Source organism: Brassica napus, chromosome A9 (genome assembly GCF_020379485.1).
Source record: "Brassica napus cultivar Da-Ae chromosome A9, Da-Ae, whole genome shotgun sequence".
Lineage (NCBI taxonomy): Eukaryota > Viridiplantae > Streptophyta > Magnoliopsida > Brassicales > Brassicaceae > Brassica > Brassica napus.
Genome location: NC_063442.1, coordinates 15506595 through 15529461, shown reverse-complemented (window position 1 = coordinate 15529461; position 22867 = coordinate 15506595). Strand labels below are relative to the sequence as shown.

The 22867-nt window shown below is 34.2% G+C and overlaps 3 protein-coding genes across 4 annotated transcripts; all 3 read right to left on the bottom strand.

Annotated features, from left to right (window-relative positions):
• Positions 1 to 2527: 2527 nt before the first annotated feature.
• Positions 2528 to 4329, bottom strand: LOC106418688 (NADH dehydrogenase [ubiquinone] 1 beta subcomplex subunit 7). 2 transcript variants are annotated; one of them, XM_048740700.1, is made up of 2 exons: positions 3904 to 4329; positions 2528 to 2717 (listed from the first exon to the last, which is right to left on the bottom strand). In XM_048740700.1, the coding sequence occupies exon 1, from the start codon at positions 4257 to 4259 to the stop codon at positions 3951 to 3953; it is 309 nt and encodes a 102-aa protein (XP_048596657.1). In that variant the 5' UTR covers positions 4260 to 4329; the 3' UTR covers positions 2528 to 2717; positions 3904 to 3950. The 2 variants fall into 2 exon arrangements, with proteins under 2 accessions (XP_048596657.1, XP_013714890.1); XM_013859436.3 differs by having other exon boundaries at positions 3931 to 4329.
• A 584-nt stretch (positions 4330 to 4913) lies between these two features.
• On the bottom strand, positions 4914 to 8454 carry LOC106418484 (protein NRT1/ PTR FAMILY 8.3). The gene is made up of 5 exons (XM_022692746.2): positions 8210 to 8454; positions 7287 to 7339; positions 6849 to 6948; positions 6530 to 6747; positions 4914 to 6442 (listed from the first exon to the last, which is right to left on the bottom strand). The coding sequence occupies exons 1-5, from the start codon at positions 8211 to 8213 to the stop codon at positions 5063 to 5065; spliced, it is 1755 nt and encodes a 584-aa protein (XP_022548467.1). The 5' UTR covers positions 8214 to 8454; the 3' UTR covers positions 4914 to 5062.
• Positions 8455 to 12382: 3928 nt separating this feature from the next.
• On the bottom strand, positions 12383 to 15582 carry LOC106416372 (protein NRT1/ PTR FAMILY 8.4). The gene is made up of 5 exons (XM_013857241.3): positions 15284 to 15582; positions 14992 to 15091; positions 14688 to 14905; positions 13910 to 14469; positions 12383 to 13303 (listed from the first exon to the last, which is right to left on the bottom strand). Exons 1-5 carry the CDS (start codon positions 15338 to 15340, stop codon positions 12511 to 12513), a joined length of 1728 nt encoding a protein of 575 aa, XP_013712695.2. The 5' UTR covers positions 15341 to 15582; the 3' UTR covers positions 12383 to 12510.
• Between the last annotated feature and the right edge of the window lie 7285 nt (positions 15583 to 22867).

Here is a 22867-nt window from a genome sequence, read left to right as displayed (position 1 = left end):
AGATGAGATTTAATATTTTATATTATTTGGACACAAGATTAATTATAGTGTTGTTTGAAAACATGGATAGTAGTATACAAAAATACATTCTTTGGAAACATGAATACTAGTATAAAAAAAGGAGTACATTGTTTAGAAACATGAATAGTAGTATAAAAAAAGAAATATTAGTGATCTAATGTATCTTTAACTATAAAGTAGAAATGTGCATTTATTTAAAAACTTACAAAATAAATGTTAGGTCAAACATAATATTTATGTTTTAATAAGATAGATTATTTAATTCAAATCTATGGGCGGGTTAGAAGTTGTTAGTAGTAGTAGTAACTACTGCAGTGACAAAAATATAAGAACAAAGGGAGATACTACACATTAAGGTTCCGAATGGAAAAAGTAGATCAAGCGTTGTGGATCTGGCGGATCAAGTGGATCGAGCAGAACAAGAGTGGTTCAAGCGGATCGAGCGGTTCTAGAGTGGATCAAGCAGATCTAGCGGTATAAAACATATGTTTGAATGGTGATATGGATAACATCGGTCTAAAGTACTGTACAAATTTAAAATAATTTAGATAAATTTTATATTACTATTTCTATTTTCATAATTAAAAGTATTTACTTTATAAAAAAATAATTTATAAATAAAACAAATATAAATTTATATTCAAAATATAATATTAAATTAAGGAAATTTCAACATTTCAAATAATGATACATTGTAGTAGCTATTAACAAATTTTCAATATGTAATACAATATAAATCAATATATAGTTAGTATTATATGTAAAATAATTTTAAATGACAGATTTTTAAAAATAAAATATGATATTAAATTAAAGATACACATGATAAATATGGTGTAAATACAAAAATAAATAATATTTTAATGAAATAAGATTTACAAGATAAAAACTATAATATTATGTTTACATATGTTACAAAAAGCATTATCATTAAAATATGAAAAGAAATAAATAAAAAGTTAAAAACTATTTTATAAGTAAAAGTGGAGGAAATACTCCTAATACATTATTTACACATTGATTTTGACACATGTCATTAACCAAAACTTCAAATTTAACTTCAAAATTATTTGTAATTTACACTAAGGTCTTTATATTTGTCATAATTAATATAAATCCATAATTTTTTTATAAATCACTAGTACATATATAAAAATATTACAGTAATATTAATTAATAAAATATTACACTAAAATATAAAATTATAAATAGTAAAACATAATTAGTTATTAAAGTACAAGCAAAATATCACATTATTTCATATAAAAAAATCTGTAGTGATCCTCTTTCGATTAAACAAAATTTGCTTGAACAATATTTTAGAGGTTCCAAAGTAAATTTACTAGACTATTAGTGTTGTTGTAATATTTAATTTTGTGCAATAATTATGTCTTCATGTATTTTTTCAAAAAACTTTTTTTTTATTAAGTTTCTTTTGTAATATTTTTGTTGTCTAATTCTAGTTTTACAATATTATAAATCTCTTTTTAAAAAAATTATTTAATTTTATGTGTAAAATTTAAATTTATAAAAATAAGTTTGAAATATTTATGATATACAAAAATTTTAAAGATTAAAACGATAAATAAAAAATACTTAAGAATCATAAATGTGATGTGTAATTAATTATGATGACCAAAATGCAAATAAAAAATGAAGTTTTGAAGTTTTTTTTTGAAGAGCAAAAAACTATATATTTGAAGTTATAAAGTTTCTTTTGGAGTTGTTCTTAGAGTCTATATTTATGACAAAAGTCTTTTTTTAGTGAGGGTATTTCTTTAACAATAATGATATATCGAATTAAACAACCAAGATGAATATTCATGATGGTAAAGTCTTTACAAAATACTAGTCATGTAAGAGAAAGAGTTTTCACAAAACGTGATTAGCTCGACTAGAGAAATTCTCAATGATAATTTTGATTCTTACTCACGAAGACAAAAAAAACATGAAACGATAATTGACTGAACTCAACATGAACGTTTTCTCAATAATAATAAAAAATGTTTATAAGAAATGAAGGTAAAAGTATAGATTTTGATTGATATATTGTACACATGAAATCAAGTTCAGTGTCATTCAAATTTGTTTAAGTCAAATAAATGATTAAAATCTAACAGACATAAATAACAATATAATTAAAATGTTAATAATAAAGGATTTCAAACTCTTTTAGTAAACAAATTATAAATTCAAAAACCCATTAAATTTTATAAAGATATTTCAAATGCAGTAACCAATAACACTGGATTTATTTTTATTTATTTATGATCAAAATAACACTAGATTTAATAAATGATTTATAACAATAATTGAACCCCTAGATTATAAAACCTAGAGAATAAACTTTAAATTCACTATTGAGTAAAAGTTTTTCAAGCTTTTTATCATTTGATTAATAAACAAGCTCTGTTGAGTTTCTTGTTTTTTTTTTCATTTAAAAAGAGGATGGTTTTGATCTCATAGGCTCAGTTTCTTTCAATCTCAAAGATTAAAGATTGAAAACTAACAAAAAAATGAGTTTGCATCTTATTTTTTTTGTTTGGGAAACGCTTTAAATTAACAAGAGGAAGAAAATATTGAGCTTGCATCTCTGAACATACACATGAAAATGTAGCAACAAGTTTTTCATCACTAGCAAGAAGAAAATATTGAAAAGTAGAGTCCCCCACCTTCTTCACAGTTCCAGAGAATCCCTGTCAAAATATTTCGGAGGATGAATTAGAACACAGAAGAATGAATAAAAGAATCAGGTGAAATGAAATCATTGGCATGTTAGAGAATCTTAGACATTAAGGGGTCTGTCTTTAGAGCAGAGAAAACACCCATTGCTGTCAAATCATAGTGGCAAGGACAATGAACAACATGAAAAAAGGAAAGAACCACACAAAATATGTATGAGTAGTACTCAATGAGAAGGAGAAGAAGAGTTAAATCATGAGAATCTTTCTATAGTTGTTGTGACATATGCTACATATATATATAATCCACCAAATCAAAGAGTGTATCTTCGTGCAGAGTCTTTAAAGCAGAATATGTTCAGACAAAGAGAAAAGACTATAGTGCGTGCTGGAATATCTGAGATGGAATTTACAAGCTCAAAATTAATCAAGCAGGAGACTATTTAAGCCTAGAAAGTGTGACAACATATAATATATATAGTCTAGCAACTATATACTCTTATCCGATTTAGCATATATATATATATATAATCCACCAAATCAAGGAGTGTATCTTCTTGCAGAGTATTTAAAGCAGATAATGTTCGGACACAGAGATAAGACTAGTGCGTGCTGTAATTTCAAAACTGTTTCTTAAGGACTTTATATGTAACTGTAGCCATGATATCGAGATACAATTTACACGCTCAAAATCGATAAAGCAGAAGACTTTCTAAGCCTAGAAGTGAGAGAGTACATAAACCAAACATATAATAATACATAGTCTAGCAAACTGAGCTTTGTCCTGTTAGATGTACCTAAAGGTTTCAGGAGATAATGTTACTGTGTAGTGTACTTCAAGACAAAAAATATTAACAACACTAAGTGTCTAGGCTTGTCCAAACTTCAGAAAAGATAGAGATGGTCTACAACAAAAAGGAAAACAAGTACAAATCCCAGTTACAGCTCTACTACCACTATCGTGTTTTTTCGAGTGACTACGAGATTAGATTCTGGGTTTGTAGATCCGTACATCCCTAGGCCGAGGTCTCTCCCTCAAAACACTTCGACCTCGTTTTATTTCTTGAACTTATTCATTAATCTTGTACACACAGTCACTATCAAATCCATTTTTGTCAACTTAAATCTCATTCACGAAACAAAGATCTAATCTAATAGCATATGAAACAAATCTAGTTCAATCGAAGACCGTTAGACTAACCGGAAATCTGGAATCGGTTAGGTTAACCGGAGATCGAAATCTAAGGCCTAAGCATTAGCGGTCTTAGGGATTAGGGGAACGCCGTTCCCTTGTAGCTTATTCTGTTTCGCTTTGGCTTCTTCCTCGCGGATCTTCTGCATCGCTAGCATCCTCTCCATGACGAGCTCGTACTCGCACTTCTCGTACACGTGGCGCTCGTCCTCGCACTTCCACGGGAGGAAAAACTCTGCCTGGCGACATTTGTTGAGCGGAATCAGGAGATGCGCGCACTGGTCTCTGTAACCGAGCGGTACTTTTGCTGCGACCATCTCTTCTTGCGTTGCGATCATCTTCTTCGATGAACCGGGAACCTCCATTCTCGAATTAAAAAGTTGCGATCTGCCGATCTCCACCCAAACTTTGATACTCCCTTTTCTCTTGGCGTCTCCGATTACTCGGATTCCTCGTTACGGTTCATATTGGGCCCATTTCTAGCCCATTAGAAATGCGCCCGTTTGATTTACTAAGCCCACATTTAATGGCCTTTTGTTATATTAAGCCCTAAATCATCCCTTAGCAGAGAGTCCTGTCCTCCTCACTCACCCCTTTGTTATATAGATAGAGGAATAGTGATGGTTTGAGAGTTTATAACTGAATCCGAATCCGGATCCGAACCTGAATAAAAACTGGATATTAAGTTATAAACTTATTTTCCTTAATTTTGTGGGAATTTGAACACTCAATAAAATTCTATTGGATTTTTGGTTGATTCAGTTTATTTTGAATAGATAGTTTTTATTGAGTTTTTGAATAATTTATAGACTTTTGAATATTTTTTGGTTAATTTCTGATAATTCTTGTTTGATTTCACAGTGGATTTGGGACAATAAACTTAAATTCAAATCGAACCTGATTTCATAGGACTATGATTATGATACAGAAAATCTTCCCACTGAAGCTGACACCAAAAAAAGATTATGATACAGAAAATCTGCCCAAACTTAGTAAGGAAAGAAATTAAGATGGTTAACTGTTTAGTAAATTTTAATTGATTTATATTGCAAATGCATGTGCAAACTTTTGAAACTGAAAGCAAAGGTATTAAAAATACAGACAATTACACAGGAAAAGAACACAAACTTTGTTTGTAAAGAACGGAGAGACGAAACACAGATTCTCACTACGAAGCCTTCTTCTGCTTATACTTAGCCGCAGAGAAGAAGTAAACCGCCATGTTGACAAGACTAAGACCCGCCAAAAGCCAGAAGAAGTAATCAAGATGACCCGTATTCAGATTATCCGAGATCCAACCTTCACCACCATTCCTCGTCGTGAAGTAAGTCACAAGCGTGAGGATCAACGAACTCAAGTAGTTCCCAAGAGCATTGGTCAAAAGAGCCAAAGCACTGCACAAACTCCTCATCGCATCTGGAGACTGATCATAGAAAAACTCAAGCTGGCCAATGAAGTAAAACACTTCCGCTGCACCGAGGATGAAGTACTGCGGAATCTGCCACAACACGGATATAGGAACCGGAGCTCCGGACTCAACCAACCCGAGCTCGTCGGCTAAACGGAGCCTGATGATCTCAATGATAGCTGCAGCCGCCATGCATAGAACAGAGACGAATAGCCCTATTCCCATTCTCTGTATCTCTGTGAACCCTTTGTCTACTCCAGTGAAACGTCTAGCTAAAGGGACGATGAACCTATCGTAGAGCGGAACCCAGATGATGACGCTAGCAGTGTCGAACGTCCCTAGCGCCGCTGGAGGAAGCTGGAAGGAGCCGATCTTGCAGTCCATGGCTCGGCCTTGCTGAACAAACATGGTTGACATCTGAGCGTATACAGCTGAGAAGATGATACCAGAGGCCCATATTGGGAACATACGGATCAGAATCTTGAGTTCTTCCACTTGAGTGACAGTGCATAGTCTCCACGAGTTTGAAAAGTCTCCTGATTTGGATTCTTCATCTGAAATAACAGCAGCTTTGTCAAGATACTTGCAATCATCGGTATGTTCGATCTTTCTACTTCCAGCAATAGCAGAGTTCTTGTCCTGCGTTTCATACAAAAGTGCAGCGTCTTCAGGGACTTTAAGAGTCGATTTACGGAAGGACGCAACCACGACTTGGGAGATGCGAGTTATGGGGCTGCCTCCAGGCTTCTGAAACCTGTAAAGCGGCGTGCCAAAGAAGAAACTCACAATGGCTAGACCCATGAACACTGTCGGTATACCAAACCCTAAACCCCACCCGCGATTCTCTTGGATCCAAACTAGAAGACTAGAGGACACGAGCGCTCCAATGTTGATGGAGAAGTAAAACCAGTTGAAGAAGGAAGCTTTTCTGACTCGCTCTCGCGAGTCAGTGTCGTCGAACTGGTCTGCACCGAAGGATGAGACGCATGGTTTGATGCCTCCAGTGCCGAGGGCGATCAGGTAAAGCCCGCTGAAGAACATGGCGTACTGAGCTGGCGTTGCTGATGGACAGTAGGTGCCAATGCATTCTGCTGGCTTCAGTGCTGGAACTGAAGCTGAGAGAGTTAGTGCAGACATGCCCTAAAACAAAAAAAAAAGGAACTAATCAGTGTAAACAGAGCAAACAAAACCCAAAAAAAAAATCAACTGAATGGGATTTGTGGTTACGATGAAGTAAATGCCGGAGAAACAAGCGATGGTCCAGTAACGACCCCAGTAAGCATCGGCTAGGACAGCACCGATGAGAGGGGTGAGATAGCAAGTGCCTTGCCATGTGGTGACGTTTGTAGCAGCGGAGACGTTTCCTTGGTGTAGTTTAGTGGTGAGGTAAGTGATTAGGTTCCCGGCGATACCATAGTAAGCTAGCCTCTCGCAGCACTCATTGCCTAGTACACGTTAAAACCATCTTAAAAAGGTTAGAGATTAAAGCAACTAGCATAACAAAAACAAGGAAATAAATTGTTTTTTTTTTTATTTTTATGTTTACCGAGAATGAAAGGGCAAGCTTTCCAGTTTCCTGTTTTAGCCTTCAGTGGTGGGTTCCCATGAAGGTCTACTGAACCATCTTCAGCATACAGTTTCGGTGCCTGATTAAACAAAATGAAAATTAAAAAACAAAAAAAAAGACATCTTTAGCCAAAGAGTCAAAGCAGTCAACAATAATAATGTGCAAATGAAATCGAGCTTCAAATTAGCTAAACTAATCAAAAAAAAAGTCATGAAATCAAAGCAAAATTAGGAAAGAAAGGCTATATTTTTCCCTAATGAAAAGCTAATTTGATTTCTTCATTTCCAATATTGGAAACACACTTGTTCAGAGTTTCAAACAGATACATGGGAAGATGATCAACAAACCAGAAAGATCAAGTCAAAACAGAGAAACCTAAGGCGGAAGGAATTCAAGCGATAAGAAACTCCATCAAACCTGTGAGATTAAACCTTGTTCGATGAGAGGCGCTTCTTCTTCTTCAATGGAACCAGTGGCGGATCCAGACCAATTATTTGATGGGGGCACGTAACTAACAAATATATTAAATTAATTTAAATAAAATAAATAAATATATTTAAATATTAAATCTGCAAGAAAAAAATAAACTTCAATTTTATTCAACTCAGAACTTTTTTTTATAAAATAGTTTTATAACTATTTTCTTTACAAATGTAACTAATCATATAGCATACTATTACAATTAAAATTAATTTGAATATATATAAAAAGTAGTCTTCAAATTTACACATTCAGAACAACATATCAATATCTTACAGAACTTGTTTATAATCAATTAATCATATCATAAAGAACTAAACTCTAAAACATTAAATAAGACGTTAAAAAAAGATTAAATAAAAATGAATGGAGTAATTAGTTTTTTCTAGTAGCAATTGCTAATGTCTATTATTAAAAATAAGGACCTAAAATGTGCTATAAAGTTGAAATTTAAAAATGAGGTATATATTATAATGGAAAGAACTATTAAACACACAAATAAGTTGACAAAAAAAACAGACAAATAAAGAAGACAAAGATATGCTAACACAAAAATAATAATATTTACAATAAATAAAATGTAGGGAAAATCTCACTAAATAATTACCGTGAAGAAAGATATTGTAATAATGTAGTCATGTCATACAAGACATTAATTATACACCAAAAGATAAAAGTAAAACCAGGGAAAAAAGAAGCAAAAAGTTGGTTTCGAACCATGTACGAAGTCAACAGAAATGGAGAATCTTTACCAACTGTTCCACGAAATCATTAATAAATGTTTACTAAATAAAATTGTAAAAGTAGTTGGGGGCACGTGCCCCCGTAGCTGATACTGTAGATCCGCCCCTGAATGGAACCCATCGTTTTTCCCGGCTTCGACCAGAAAGATTCCTTAATCTTGATGAATCTCTTTACTCTCTTATCAATTGGAAGACCTGTGATTCAATTTTTTTTATTTTTTTTTCCAGGCGACTTTTATCAATTGGAAAAAATATTAAATAGAAGTATAGAACTGATTATAATAAATTAATTAGCGAACTAATAAAGCAATAACAGTCTTATCTTTAAAGATTACGGCTTATCCTTTGCATTGTTTGACGTGAGATAGAATTATAGATCGATTTATCCATGCCTCAACTTGTATCACTCTATCCAAGAACATTAAATGTATTTTTTAACTGCTACAAATAATCTAATTTGACCGCAACTTATGTGGACTGGAACGTCTTCCTTTAGTACACACAATAGTAACTATTTTTTAAAATTCGTTGATTCTTCCAGTTTCTATAGTTTATTGATTAATTGGTATATAAGAACATTTTTTATAGTGTTCCTAGAATTAAACACACGCGTCCGTATGGATACATATTTGTTTTCAAAAAAAAATCTTTAAAATATAATTGACAAAAAAAAAATCTTTAAAATATAAAATAACTTCTATTTATATACAAAAATATTTTTGAAAATTTTATATATATTGAAATTTATATTTATAAAATTATACTAATCATATAGTCACCATTTATTTAGAAAAATACCATAGGATAGCAATAAAAAAATCATTGTCATAAATATAGACTCTAATGATCAAAATGATCAAAATGTTTTATTAAAGAGGTAAATATATATTTATACCTCTGAGATTAAGTTTTAAAATTTTATAAAATAAAAAATAATTTTATAAATGTGAAATTATAAAAATTGTTGCAAAAAGTATTTTGAATTAAAAAAAAATAAAAGAAAGAGTTTATAAAAAAGTTCAAATTTGAAAACATATAATCTGATATTATAAAAAAAAATTATTTATATTTATATATCCAGGGTATTAAAATATGTTTACCTATTAAATGAAAAATTTTGGTCATTTTCCTCCTTAAGTTCTATTTTTGTGATAAGAACTTGAAAATGGTCTATTTAAGAGAGTTGCCTTTTATTTTATTTTCTTATTTAGAAATGTAACGTCATATTAATAATTTACTTTTAAACATTATTTTTATACGAATTATTACAATTTTTTTATTTTTTTTAAACGTTTATATTCTTGAAATATTATGTGACTAAATTAAATTAGTTAATATTATGTTTTAAAAATATATTTTATTTAATGTATTATATTTTAGTTTTTTTTTTATTTTTTTACTATAAAATCTGGCCTAGATTAAATATGGTAGAAAAACCAATTGCATAATATAAACGTATTTGGCTTTTACATAAAAAAAAATTTGTTCAACACATGAAATCTTATTGTTTAGATTTATATTGTTTTTATTAAAAAAATATTATCTATGAATAAATTTAGGATATTTTATTAAATTTCTGGTTAGTTAGATTTTTTTATGGTAGATAAAAATTAAGACCCTACAGATTAGATATTATTTTAATTTATCGGGTAAAGAATTTTTTTCCGGCCAAGGCTGGTATAGTACTTTACCAGTTTTTGATGGTTTATTAGGGGTAAGGAATGTCAGGGCAAGCCTTTCACCCCTGCATTCGGAGGTGGAAGCATTAATTTGGGCAATAGAATGTATGAAGAACTTAAGACAGTTCCAAGTAACAATTGCAACAGATTGTTCTCAGCTGGTAAAGATGGTTTCGGAACCAGAAGAATGACCAGCATTTGGAAGCTACTTAGAAGATATCAAGCTTTTAAAAGGAAGCTTTCTAAACTCAGACATCGTTCATGTTTACCGAACGATGAATATACGGACTGATAGCTTAACACGCAATGCTAGGAAACAAACGTCCTTCGTCGTTCACATGGATGCGGAGTTGCCACTTTAGTTTACAGAGTCAACATGAGTCTGTAAACGTTTGCTGTCAAAAAAAATATATATTTATTTTAATTTTTAAAATAATTGACCGTGTAAAACCTCATTTAGTCCAATGATTTAATATGATGTTCAAATATAAAAATATTTAGGTTTTATCGCACAAAAAATGAACTATCTACTCCTTTAAAATAGATTCATATTTTTAATCTATCATATACAAGTCTATGTAAGACCATTCATTAGAAATTTAACTAAACATCCTAAAACTACTCATATATGATATTCTCCTAGCAAAACAATATACATCTAAACAATAACAATTCTAAAAAAAGATAAATATATTGTCATTAGGTAATTATCATTTGACTGTTTACCATATTTAATATAGACCATATTTTATATATTCCAGTAACTAATTTTGAAATTAAATAGTATAACCCAATTCTTTTTAAATTATCAAATTAATTTTTTATATAAAACAAAATAAATAATATTTTATTCGTTGTAACATTTAATGTTGATATTTTTAGTAAAAGTAAAAATATTAAACTGAAATATAATATATTGAATAAAATAATATTTTAAAATATAACAAAAATAATTTAATTTATTCATATAAAAACATTTCGAGAATAAAAATTTCTAAACAAAGAAGCTAAAAATTAATTCATCTAAACTAATGTTTAAAATTTTACTTTTAATATTGATGTTGCATTTTAAATAAATAAACAAAAATAATTCATTAATATATGATTTGTGCAATATCATCAAACAAATTTCAACAAATATAAATTTTCAAAATAAAAATTATATACATAAAATTGATATTAGATATATATCTTTATAACATATTTTATATTTTAAATATTAGTTTAAAAATATAAATATATCCGCACGGATGTGAAGATTAATATCTAGTACATAGTAAAAAAAATACCGTATATATGTACTATGGTACAAAAAGTGCTTACAAATGTAGATTTTATAAAACAGTTCATGATGATAAGATTAGACATAAATCTTCGTAAAACAAATAAAATTGACGGTTATATAACTATTTTTTAATATTTTTATTATTTGTAATAGCATAGTTAATTAATATTTAGAATAGTAGCATCATTATGTTAAATTAAAATTTAAAAATATTGATAAAAACTGATCATAAATAATAATAAAATATTTATTAGAAAAAAATGTTAAATTAAAATTTAACATAATGATTATGAAACATTTGAATATATATATTTAATAACATGAAAAGCAGTAAATGCCAAAATTTGGCAACACCAAATTACTTTTTGCTCTTTTTTTCATCAAATATAACAACCGCCAACAAAAACACAAGATAAGGGGGAGTGGCTTTGTGGAGAGAGATAAAGCAATTTAGAGAGAGAAAGCAGATCTGGTTTTGGGTCCGGCGTACGGCCGGCGCGTGAGCGTCCGTGCCGTCGCCGGAGCCCATTTTCTTTTGGTTAAAAATGTTTCCCGACTTCTTTTTCACCTCCTCTTCCTATTCGTTTTGTCGGAGCTGTGTCCAGTTCCCAACCGGAGTGGTCAACTCGGGGAGTGAACAAATTCACACGGTGGCGCGGTGGCTGGAGTAACGACGCGACTGGGTGAAGGGTGAGGTGGGGAGATGTCGGTTTGTCAGATTAGGGTTTCCCGGGAGGTGGAGGCTCCTACAGATCCATCGCCGCCGGTCTAGTTTCCGGAAGGCGGAGGCTTCGTTAGCTTCGCTTTCGCCGGCTTCAGTTTCCGGGGGGTGAATGCGGTCTTTGCCTTGCGCCGCCGGCTTTTAGTCCCCTAGGTTTGTTAGGGTTTGTTTTTATCTTTGGTTTTTGCGGTTTCGGTTTGGTCTAGTTGGAGGAGTTCGCGTCGGAAGACGATCGAAGCTCTCCGATGTTGAAGGATTGGGTCTGCCGGCGAAGCTTTCTTCCCAGTTCCGGTGACGAAAGGAGACGGATGAGATCTCGGGTTACCGATTGAATCTCTCCACTATTGGGAACTCGCGGTTGGAAGTGTTTGCGGCGATGAGGCTTGGAAGCCAGTGAGTGACGGTTCTTCCGGTGGATCGTTGGGTTGATCACCGGGGATGGCTCGAAGCGGGGGCACGCCGTGAGCGAACGGTGGCACCGCTTTTAGTTTTCTCTAGGGTTTCGTTTGGTGGACCTTGGGTCTTTTTTGTAATTCTGGGCTTGGCCCATTTAGTAATAAAATCAACTATTGACGGAAAAAAAAAAAAAAACAACCGCCAACATGTAGCATAGGAACTATTATGACATATTTACAAATAAGTATGAAATGAAGTCTTCATAGTTTTACATAGTGGCCCATAACTTTTACATGTTTCCGTATATACAAATATCAAACAAGAGCCAAGCTGAAGCTTAAGCAGCCTTTTTCTGCAAGTGCTTGACAGAGAAGAAGACAAAAACAGGAATATTCACACAACCAAAACAGACCAAAAGCCAGAAGAAGTAGTCAAGATGTCCTTTATCAATGTCCTCTGAAGGAATCCAACCATCTTGACCATCCATTGTCGTGAAATACGCCACAAGCGAGAGGATCAACGAGCTCAGATAGCTCCCAAAGGCAGTAGAGAGAAGCGGCAAGGCACTACACAAGCTCCTCATCGCGTCAGGAGACTGCTCGTAGTAAAACTCAACCTGACCAATGTAGAAGAAAACCTCCGCTGTGCCCATAAGAAAGTACTGAGGAACCTGCCAAAAGATGTTCATTGCTCCGAGAACACGTAGCCTCTTTGTCTCGACAATAGCTGCAGCTGCCATGCTCAAGACAGAGACAAGAAGTCCAACTCCCATGCGTTGTAGATCAGTGAATCCCTTTGCTCTGCCTGTGAACCGTCTCACAAAGGGAACGAGGACTTTGTCGTAGATTGGGATACATATGAGCACACTTGCAGTGTCGAACATCCCGAGTGTAGCGGGAGGAATCTCAAATGAGCCTATGGTATGTTTCATGGACCGTCCTTGCTGCACGAAGAGGGTGTATATCTGAGACTGGAGCGCTGTGAACACGATGCCGGAGACCCAGATGGGAAACATACGTAACAGAATCTTAACTTCTTCTACTTGAGTCACAGTACATAGCTTCCATGGGTTAGGAGTGACACCATTTGTGACATCATGTTCTGTAATAACTGCGGCTTTGTCAAGACACCTGCATATGATATGAGAAACCAGTTTATTTCCCCATGAACACTCTTTAGGCCCGGGCATTTGGGTAGGGGATAGAGGATCCATATAGGAACCGGAATTTTTTTGGTTTTGGATTGGTTCAGATCAGTTCGGATAGTAAAATTAGAAACATCTAATACCCAAAAAATTTGGTTCCCATTTGGTTTTGGTCGGTTATTACGGTAATTTGGATAAAATATCAGATATTTCGGATAAAATATCGAGTAGTTAAGACAATTTAAATAAAAATCTCGAAGAGTTTGGATTGTTTTGGATAATTCAAATAAAACTGATAATTTTGGGTAGTTTAGATTTTTTTTTTATTATTGTTTTTATAAAAAATATTTTTTAATACATTTAATAAATCTTTAATTATATATATATTAGTTATGTTATATGTATATATAATTAATATTTTTAATATATTTGGATATTTCAGATATAAAAATATAGAAACCGTTCGGGTTTGAAAGTTTTGGTCTGGTTCCGGTTCGGTTCTGATTCCGATTTTCCGTTCTGATTTTTTTGCCCAGGCCTAAACACTCCATAACATGAAGCTCTCTATTCAAAATGATAAAACGATATTTTCTTGTAACCGTCTGTGTGCTCAATCTTCCTGCTTCCAGGTATTGCGGAGTGCTTGTCTTGTGTTTCAAACAGAAGTGTATGGTCTTCTTCATCAAACTTGAGACTCATTTTAAGATAAGCAGCTACAAGAACTTGGCAGACCCTAGTAACCGGGCTGCCTCCCGGTTTCTGAAACCTATAAAGCGGAGTACCACAGAAGAAACTCACGAGAGAGAGCCCCATGACAACAGTAGGGATCAAGAACCCTAGACCCCACCCACAGTTCTCTTGAACCCACACTAGAAGAGTAGATGAGACAAAAGCCCCGATGTTGATGGAGAAGTAAAACCAGTTAAAGAAAGAAGTTTTACTTGGTCGTTCATGAGGGTCAGTGTCATCAAACTGATCAGCACCAAAAGATGAGACACATGGTTTTATGCCTCCAGTACCGAGTGAGATAAGGTAAAGACCGGCAAAGAACACTGAATACTGAGTTGTTGTTGCTGGTGGGCATAGAGAACCAATGCATTCAGCTGGCTTAAGGCCCGGGAGTGAAGCTGAGAGTGTCAGTGTCGCCATTCCCTAAACAAAATCAAAGCACAGATCATTATTATCATTCTTATTTGAATACGAGGAGGTAGCCCCAAACCACGGCATGTAATATTAGTTTCATCCATTGGTCACTCGAACCGAAGACTTTTGATACAATGGCCAAAATCTTTTTTAATTGAGCTAACGACCTCTGGTTAGCAAAGAACATTATCAAAAAGGAAAATAACAATACAATTGTAAATGCTTACGGTGAAATAAATGGCAGAGAAACAAGCAATAGTCCAGTATCTTCCCCAGTAAGCATCAGCTATTAAAGCTCCAATGAGAGGAGTGATGTAACAAGTCCCTTGCCATATCATGACATGCCTTGCCGCAGATACATTTGTCTCATGCAATTTTGTCGTGAAGTAAGTGACTAGATTCTTGGCAATACCGTAGTAAGCTAAGCGTTCGCAGCATTCATTGCCTGCAACGGTGCAGACATTATTAGTCTTAAAGGATTAGAGCTACAACAAAGACAAAACAAGAAACATTTGTTTTTGTTTTTATCACCGAGAATGAATGGACAAGCTTTCCAGTTTCCTGTTTTCTGCTTTAATGGTGGGTTTCCATGGATATCCACTGAACCATCTTCAGCATACAGTTTCACTTCCTGCTTAAACAAAATCAAGAAACATGTTCAGACAAACACAACTATAGCTAACATAAGCAAGCATCACAACTATAGCTCAGCGAAAGTTGACTGATACATAGAAACCATAAGATACGAAAACCCACGGTTCCTTGATCTAATTGTAATAACTGGCAAGTAAATTGAAAGTCAAAGAACACAACTTGATCGAACCTGTAATAATACAAAACCTTGTTCGAAGAGGGGTCTTTCCTCTTCGATGGAACCCATCGTTTTCACTTCAAAGAGAACTAATTAGAAGATTACTCTGGCCTGACGGACCACCGGACCGGCGACCGGCGACTTTTTCTGTAATGTTCAAATGTATACGCAAAGTTTGGAGATGTATTATTTTGGTAAAACTAATTGTTTCCCCTTGACTTTCAAAGTCTGACAAAAAATGCCCAAACTTTTCTTGATTGTAACAACAAGATCCTCCTTAATTCCTTATTACGCGTATTCGTCGATTGCCGTCTCCTTTTGCATGTTCCAATTGACTGGCGCGTTTAGAGTTGACTTGATGGGTCGACTTTTTCTGTTTTTTTTTGTCTAACAGTTATACCCTTTGTACCACCTCGTTATTACGTATAAGACCATCCGCATTAGCGGTTTTTAAACGGTTCATGGGCTCGAAATCTTAGGCCCGTTTCATTAAAAGAAAATGAAAAAATCGATAATTAACGTGAACCGGGCCTTGGGCATGAATCCGTAAGGCGCGATTTTTACCACGTGTCGTGCTCGGGTTTGTCAATCGATTCCGCGTTGACGAGGAGGAAAGAAGGGCTTCGTCGTGATTCATCTCATTTTCCCCTCTTTCTAAAAAAACTAGGGTTTCGGCGTGAGAGGCGATTTTTCGTGCGACGACGACTCCCGGCGATTTGCTCCACCTAATCAACGACGATCTCTAGTATCCACGAGCGTAGGTGAGTATCGAGTAGTTTCCCAGGTTTTGTTGGTCGATTTTGGGGTTGGAAGCCGTAATTGGATTTTGAAAAAAATTTGGGGGTTTCGAGTTAGGGATGTAAAACGATATATGGGTTTCGATAAAGGGTTGGAGATCGTGATGGTGGTATGTTTTTGGGTTCTTTGATCTGAGTTTTCATATCGACTTACGGGTTTCCAGTAATATTTGTAAATCAAGTTATGGGTTTCGTTTTATTGTTTAAATCGTCATGGGGGTTTGATTTTGGTTTCGTTTAATCCTTTTGTTTCGTTATTAAGGTTTAATTTTGACAAAATTTTCAAATTTTTTTCAGATGGATCCGGCAGAAGATAGAAGACATTCAAAGAGGCAAAACCACCACATCAACATGTTAGGGTTCGTGGCCGATTCCGAGTACGGGATTCCTAAAAGGTGTCCGTGTGGTGGGAGACTCATTAACGAGGTTTGCGGGAAGGAGGACTACGACACTCTTCCTGGGAAGCGGTTCTTTACGTGCAAAAACTATGAGGTAAAGTCTCTCGTGTAAAACTGCACTTTGGTAAGTTGTATATCATTGTTGTTATTGTTGTAAATCCAAAAGAGTCTGATTATTATTTATGTTGTAACCAAGGCTGATGGGTTCCATTATCGTCAGCCTTGGGTTATAGGTATGCAGGAGGAGCTGGAGAGGCTGACTAAACGGGTGGAGGAGGCTGAGCAGGTGATGATGGGGGTCTCGCATCTCACAAAACAGATCGAGACACTTGAGGTTAGTGAAACATTCCTCTTTCATCGCTGTAATAATTTTTTCCATATTTTTTATTTACAGTGACTAACACAAATATCCTTTGTCCAGGAACAGGTTAAATTACTCAACGAGCAGGTATATGACCTCAGTGTGCAGGTCGATACCCTCGAGAAGGTCTGCTTCGATTGACAACGAAAGGTTAGACTCATTGATATCTGTCGTTTGAATTAGAAGTAGAACTAGAAGTACAACTAGAACTAGGACTAAAGTTAACTACAACCACAACAAGAACTAGAAGGAGAACTAGATGTACAAGTAGATATTTTATAAACAAACATTAATAGCTTGTGTAATTAATTTTGGTATCTAGTACTAGAAGAGTTAATTGTTTCGCATGATTTGATGTGTATCTGCTCATAGGTATCTAGTAGTTTTGTAATGGGTTGTGTAATTAATTTTGGTTGGTAGAGTCCTTTTAATTTGCTCTCATTGTAGACGTACAAACTACTTTAAAAACATAGTAACTCCACACTTAAAATTCACAGAAACATCTAAACACGAACCCAAACAAAAACACCACAAACATGGACCCTTTTTCCCTTAACTCTCCCGGGTTTGTGAACCTGTTAGCTTCGCAGAGCAGTCCACCAATAGACGTAGACTCTGCTGAGCCAGGTGTTAACTCTCCCGGGATAGTTAAGCCTCCAGAAAGGAGAAAGTGGAAAACCAAAGAAGAAGGCAGCGCATGACATCTTCTTCAATGACTACAAACAGAAGTTCATACTAGAACACTGCTGGAGGGAACTGAGGTTCGATCAGAAATGGAGATCCCACGCTATCTCGAAGGAGAAAAGGAAGGAAGCTGATGCGGAGGTGGTGGTTGAGGAGGAAGAGGCGAGGCCGGTGGGTGTTAAGGCCAGCAAAGCAGCGAAGCGAAAAAAGCCAAACGAGGCAGCTTTTGATCAAATCCATATCATCCTTGCTCAGAAAAATACCATCTCCAAACAAAAGATACTTGATCGCCTCCTAGCCAAAAAAGTGGAAACACTTTCTGATCAAGAAATAGCTCTTAAGACTAAACTCATCTCAGAAATGCTTTAGTTGGTCAGTTAAGTAGTTTTGCTTACTTCAATGTTTATTAATTTGATTGAATCGTAGAGCTTAATTGAATCTGCTAAGTTGTTTTGCTTGATTGAATCGTAGAGCTTCATCTCTAAATGGTTTTATTACTTCTCTTTTGGTTGATTGAAAATCTTGTCTTTTCTTTTGCAGGTCACGGGTTTAAAGGACACGGTCTAGCAGGTCACGGGTGGGAAGGTGTTGCAGGTGAAGGTGTCTTTTGTTTGTTTCTATATGTTAAGCCGCGGATAGTAGGTGAAAGTGTAGCCTTTTGTTTCATGCTACACTTCAGTCACGGATCAGACAGTGACTTCTTTTGTTTTGTTGTAACATTGATTCACGGATGTAATAAACTTGATCTCTGTCTCTATATAAACTATGTGTTCCTAACTTTATAAGCACAACAACTTGTTTCTCTCTTAGTTCTCTTCTCTTCTTTGTCCCATTTCACTACAATAAAAGCGACAATTAACTTCAAGGTTCCAACCAAAATAACACTTCAACAAGTTGTAAACCATCTATCTTATGTAAACCATCTATCTTCTGTACCACCACACTTCAACAACCTTCTTTGTCATCGTGGTGCTCAAACAACAAGCTTCAAGCTTCCAACCTAAGTCAAACAACAAGCTTCAAGCTTCCAACTCTTCAACCTTCTTTCTTCAAGGTACCAAGGTAAGTGAAACTAAAAACTTATGAAAAAAGATGATATAATGTGAAACATTTTTGAATTTTAGAAATATGTGCAATTTATTAGATGATAAAAATTGAAAACCCAATAGATTTAGATACAAAATGAAATCAAGTGGAAAAATAAGAGAGATTAATGAAAAAAATTGATATAATAGACCTTGAAAAAATTAATAGAATTATAGAATTATGTACAATTTATTAAATTTAAGTTACAAATCTCCTTTTGTTTTTTAGGAAAAAAATAACCCACCAATGTCTTCCTCATCGAGTGATGAAGTTGATGAAGCTTTAGAAGAAATGGTCGACCAAGTTGTTGATAATTACATCGACTCAGTGATTCATGCTCACCCCAACAAGCCGAAGAGACGAGCTTATATCGAAAGAGATCGGGAACAAGGACACAATCAGCTGTGGAACGATTATTTTAATGATAATCCTACATACCCACCAGAAATTTTTAGGAGGCGTTTTCGAATGAACAAGCCATTGTTCCTTCGCATTGTCGAACGTATAAGTAATGAAGTTCCATACTTTCAGCAAAGACGAAGTGCTTGCGGAAGGAACGGGCTTTCTCCACTTCAAAAGTGTACGGCAGCTATACGTATGTTGGCATATGGTCAATCGGGAGATACATATGATGAATATCTCCGACTTGGTGACAGTACAGCACGTTTATGTTTGGCAAATTTCACTGATGCAATAATACAATTGTTTGGAGAAGAATATCTACGAAGCCCTACAGCCGAGGATCTTCAACGATTACTCGATGTTGGAGAGGTACGCGGGTTTCCGGGAATGATAGGCAGCATCGACTGTATGCATTGGGAGTGGAAAAACTGCCCAACGGCTTGGAAAGGTCAGTTCACACGGGACTCAGGAAAGCCGACAATTGTCTTAGAAGCCGTGGCATCACAAGATCTTTGGATATGGCACGCATTTTTCGGCTTACCAGGTACACTCAACGATATCAATGTTCTTGATCGGTCACCTGTTTTTGATGACATCTTACATGGTCGAGCACCTAAAGTTAAGTTCAAGGTCAACAACCACACTTATCGTATGGCCTACTATCTTACTGACGGAATTTATCCAAACTGGTCAACATTTATCCAATCCATCCCACTTCCTCAAGGTCTTAAAGCCGAGAAATTTGCAGAAAAGCAAGAATCCGCCAGAAAAGATGTCGAACGGGCTTTTGGAGTATTGCAGTCGAGGTTTGCAATTGTTAAAAACCCAGCTCTACAATGGGACAAGGAAAAGATAGGAAAGATAATGAGAACTTGTGTCATATTGCACAATATGATTGTAGAGAACGAACGACACGGATACGCTCAAATAAATACTTCTGAGTTCGAATCAGGAGAGTCAAGCAGAAGTTCAAAGGTGACAACCAGAGAAAGTATTCATGCCGGTGATATGTTAGGCATGCGCAGAGAAATTCGAGATCAAGAGAAGCATGCTCGTTTGAAAGCTGATTTAATGGAAAATATTTGGCAAAAGTTTGGTGATGAAGATGAATAAACTTCGTTTGTTTTTCTATTTCTCAATTTATGTAATCTACTCTTTTAATGTATTGAATAAATAGTTTTCAAAAATTTAATAATAATTTAAATATTTTATTCTTGTTTTCTGGATAATTTGAATATTAAAAAAAAAAAAAAATTTATTATTTTATTGTTTTGAACTCCGTCTTCAGGTTCACCAATGCAGAAAAAATCAATTACAGGTTCTTAACTATTCATGGACCCACAAAAAAATATTAAAAAAATCTTGTGAACCCCAAAGAGGGGTTCACCAATGCTCATGCTCTAAGTACCACGGCCACTCATTAAAAAATCCCCAAAAATCAATTGAATGGACTAGTAGTAGATTTGTTTTTGGACAAAATTGGACTAGTATATTAAACAAAATAATAATAGGATAGTGCTCTTTCAGAAAGAAAAAAAATACGTGAAATGCATCCAATGCATCCATGATGCCTGTAAAACTGTAATGAAAACGGATGCTGAACTTTAAATATATTTTTGTAAATTAGATGTCATCAATGCTATTTTGATCGGTTAGTAACTTAGTATTCTAAAATGACCACACAACAGATATTTTTGTCTGCAAAATAAAATATTGTTACGAAAAGTATCATTTGATTAAATATTTTGAAAAATGATATGTGTTGGTTCGAATAAAGGGTGTGTTTATTTTCTGGGGCAGATGAGGAAATAGCAAATGGATTTATCTGATATAAAATCGCATATGAGTTTGACTAACATAATTAAGGGTAAAAAAGATTAATCTACCGTTCATTAAGAAACTCAAATTAAAAACTTCTAAAGATAGTAATAACAAAATATAGTCTAGAAAAGAAAACAATGTTGGATTAGGTAGTAATTTTCATTTTTCAAAAGTGGATTTATAAAAATAAACATAGTCGATTAACCTAAGCCCAGCCTAGTCGAAACCTGTGGGAGGCTTGATTTTTCGCTAACTTTGTTTGTTTAATTCAGTCATGGTTTTGACGTTTATTTGATTGTTTTTTTAACTATACTTTACAGATATGTAAAAAAATGACGAATATTAAACAGGCCTTTTAGTGTTGGTACCAAAACTACCAATACACGGTGGAATTTGGTCCTCAGTTTTTATACAGACAGGTGTTCAAACCAAATTGTAGTATTGGCAACGTCACAGCAATAACAAACATCACAAAAAAAAAAAAAAATTAGATGTCGTAGTCCCTATGCATATTTTTTTCATAAACTGATCAATCTGGGAAATGTTAAAAGAAAAAATCAAAGTAATATTTTTTTTAATGACTCAGCTCATCCGAGCCCTAGAGATCCGACTAATCCCTGAGATCAGGAACAAGAACCGGTTCCTTAATCCTTCATCCCCTCCAATCCCCTCCAAACGCTGTTCAAACCCATGGAACTGAGCTTCCACAGAATCACTGTGCCAAAACCACATTGGTAAAAAAACAAAATAATTCCAACTCAACATTTTAACATGGTGTTGAATTTCAACCAAAAGGAAACGTAATGTTCAAAAACGTAGCTCTGATTCCAGTTAAATTCATCTATACGATAGTCGAATCAAGGCCAAGTACTGATCATAATGAATTTGATTATTTCTTACGTGTGTAGAACAAGGAATCTAATCTGTTTCACATTGATGTAAACACTTAAAATGGTAATGTACGTAGTTTCAGAAAATGCGATTTCAGCAACAAAACTTTACTGGGTTCGGATTCTCTATCGGCTGTATACTTTTTAGTGTAAAGAACCACATTCAAATTCTATCTGATATATATACTCTCTGTTTTTCGAAACACAATCTGATGTATACTTATACATGCAATTTGAAGATGCTAGTTTCATTCTGCTAAAATCAAAATGCTAATTTCATTATTTGATTTCTCCCCACACTTTTATTTTATTTTTTTCCTACCATGTAATATATCTTGCATGTGAAACAAAAACAGAAAGCTTTTAATTAAACTTATGACTTCGAATAGTAACACATGAATTTGCATACCGCAGTTAACCATAACAAAAATTTATATATATATTTATATATTTTTGTTATTATTAAAACCGAACCACAATTATTATGTAAAAAAGATGAAAAAATTAAAAGACGCAAATAAGTATGGTTAACCTATTCGGGATCTTTGGATCTATGCTTATTTTCAACTCCTGAATTTGTCGCTTACTAGGCCCTTCCTCGCCTCTGGATTGTTTGTTTGCTGCCCAAAAAATAAGAAAAATAATATGTTTGCTTATATTCCACACGTAAACAAATTTATTTTCCTTGATGTCGACAAAATACATACTTTTATTTTATCTTTCACGTTGCCATCAATTATACTTTATACTTGTACGTTATCATAAATATTATTTTTTACACCGTAAATCTGATGCTGAAAAAAACATGAGATATGTACTAATTAATTGTTAAGACATGTCAAATATAATTTTCTTACCATTTAAAATGTTTAGGATTTACCAATTAAAATATGATAGTAGAAATCTCTAAATCACTAAATGGTTTATTAAGTTTCTTTTAACGGTCAACTGTTATTATTTTATTTAATTATAATACTCATGCAGTTTTTGAAAGCAATGATTCGTTGGTCTTTGATATTATAATATTAATGAAAAGTCATCGGTAGGAGAAAAGTTACAAAGGAGCCCATAAACGAAGACCATAGATGCTTCCTCTCACGTCGCAAAACGAAACGAAACGAACCATTCTCTTCCACTATATAAACCATTTGTTTATC

Coding starts and splice junctions, on each gene's coding strand:
- LOC106418688 (XM_048740700.1), bottom strand. CDS start 4,259: ATGGAGGTTCCCGGTTCATCGAAGAAGATGATCGCAACGCAAGAAGAG.
- LOC106418484 (XM_022692746.2), bottom strand. Junction 6,949..7,286: donor AACAAGGTTTAATCTCACAG/GTTTGATGGAGT, acceptor TTGTTTAATCAG/GCACCGAAACTGTATGCTGA. Junction 6,748..6,848: donor AGCTTGCCCTTTCATTCTCG/GTAAACATAAAA, acceptor AACGTGTACTAG/GCAATGAGTGCTGCGAGAGG.
- LOC106416372 (XM_013857241.3), bottom strand. CDS start 15,340: ATGGGTTCCATCGAAGAGGAAAGACCCCTCTTCGAACAAGGTTTTGTA. Junction 15,092..15,283: donor AAGGTTTTGTATTATTACAG/GTTCGATCAAGT, acceptor TTGTTTAAGCAG/GAAGTGAAACTGTATGCTGA. Junction 13,304..13,909: donor GAGCACACAGACGGTTACAA/GAAAATATCGTT, acceptor TATCATATGCAG/GTGTCTTGACAAAGCCGCAG.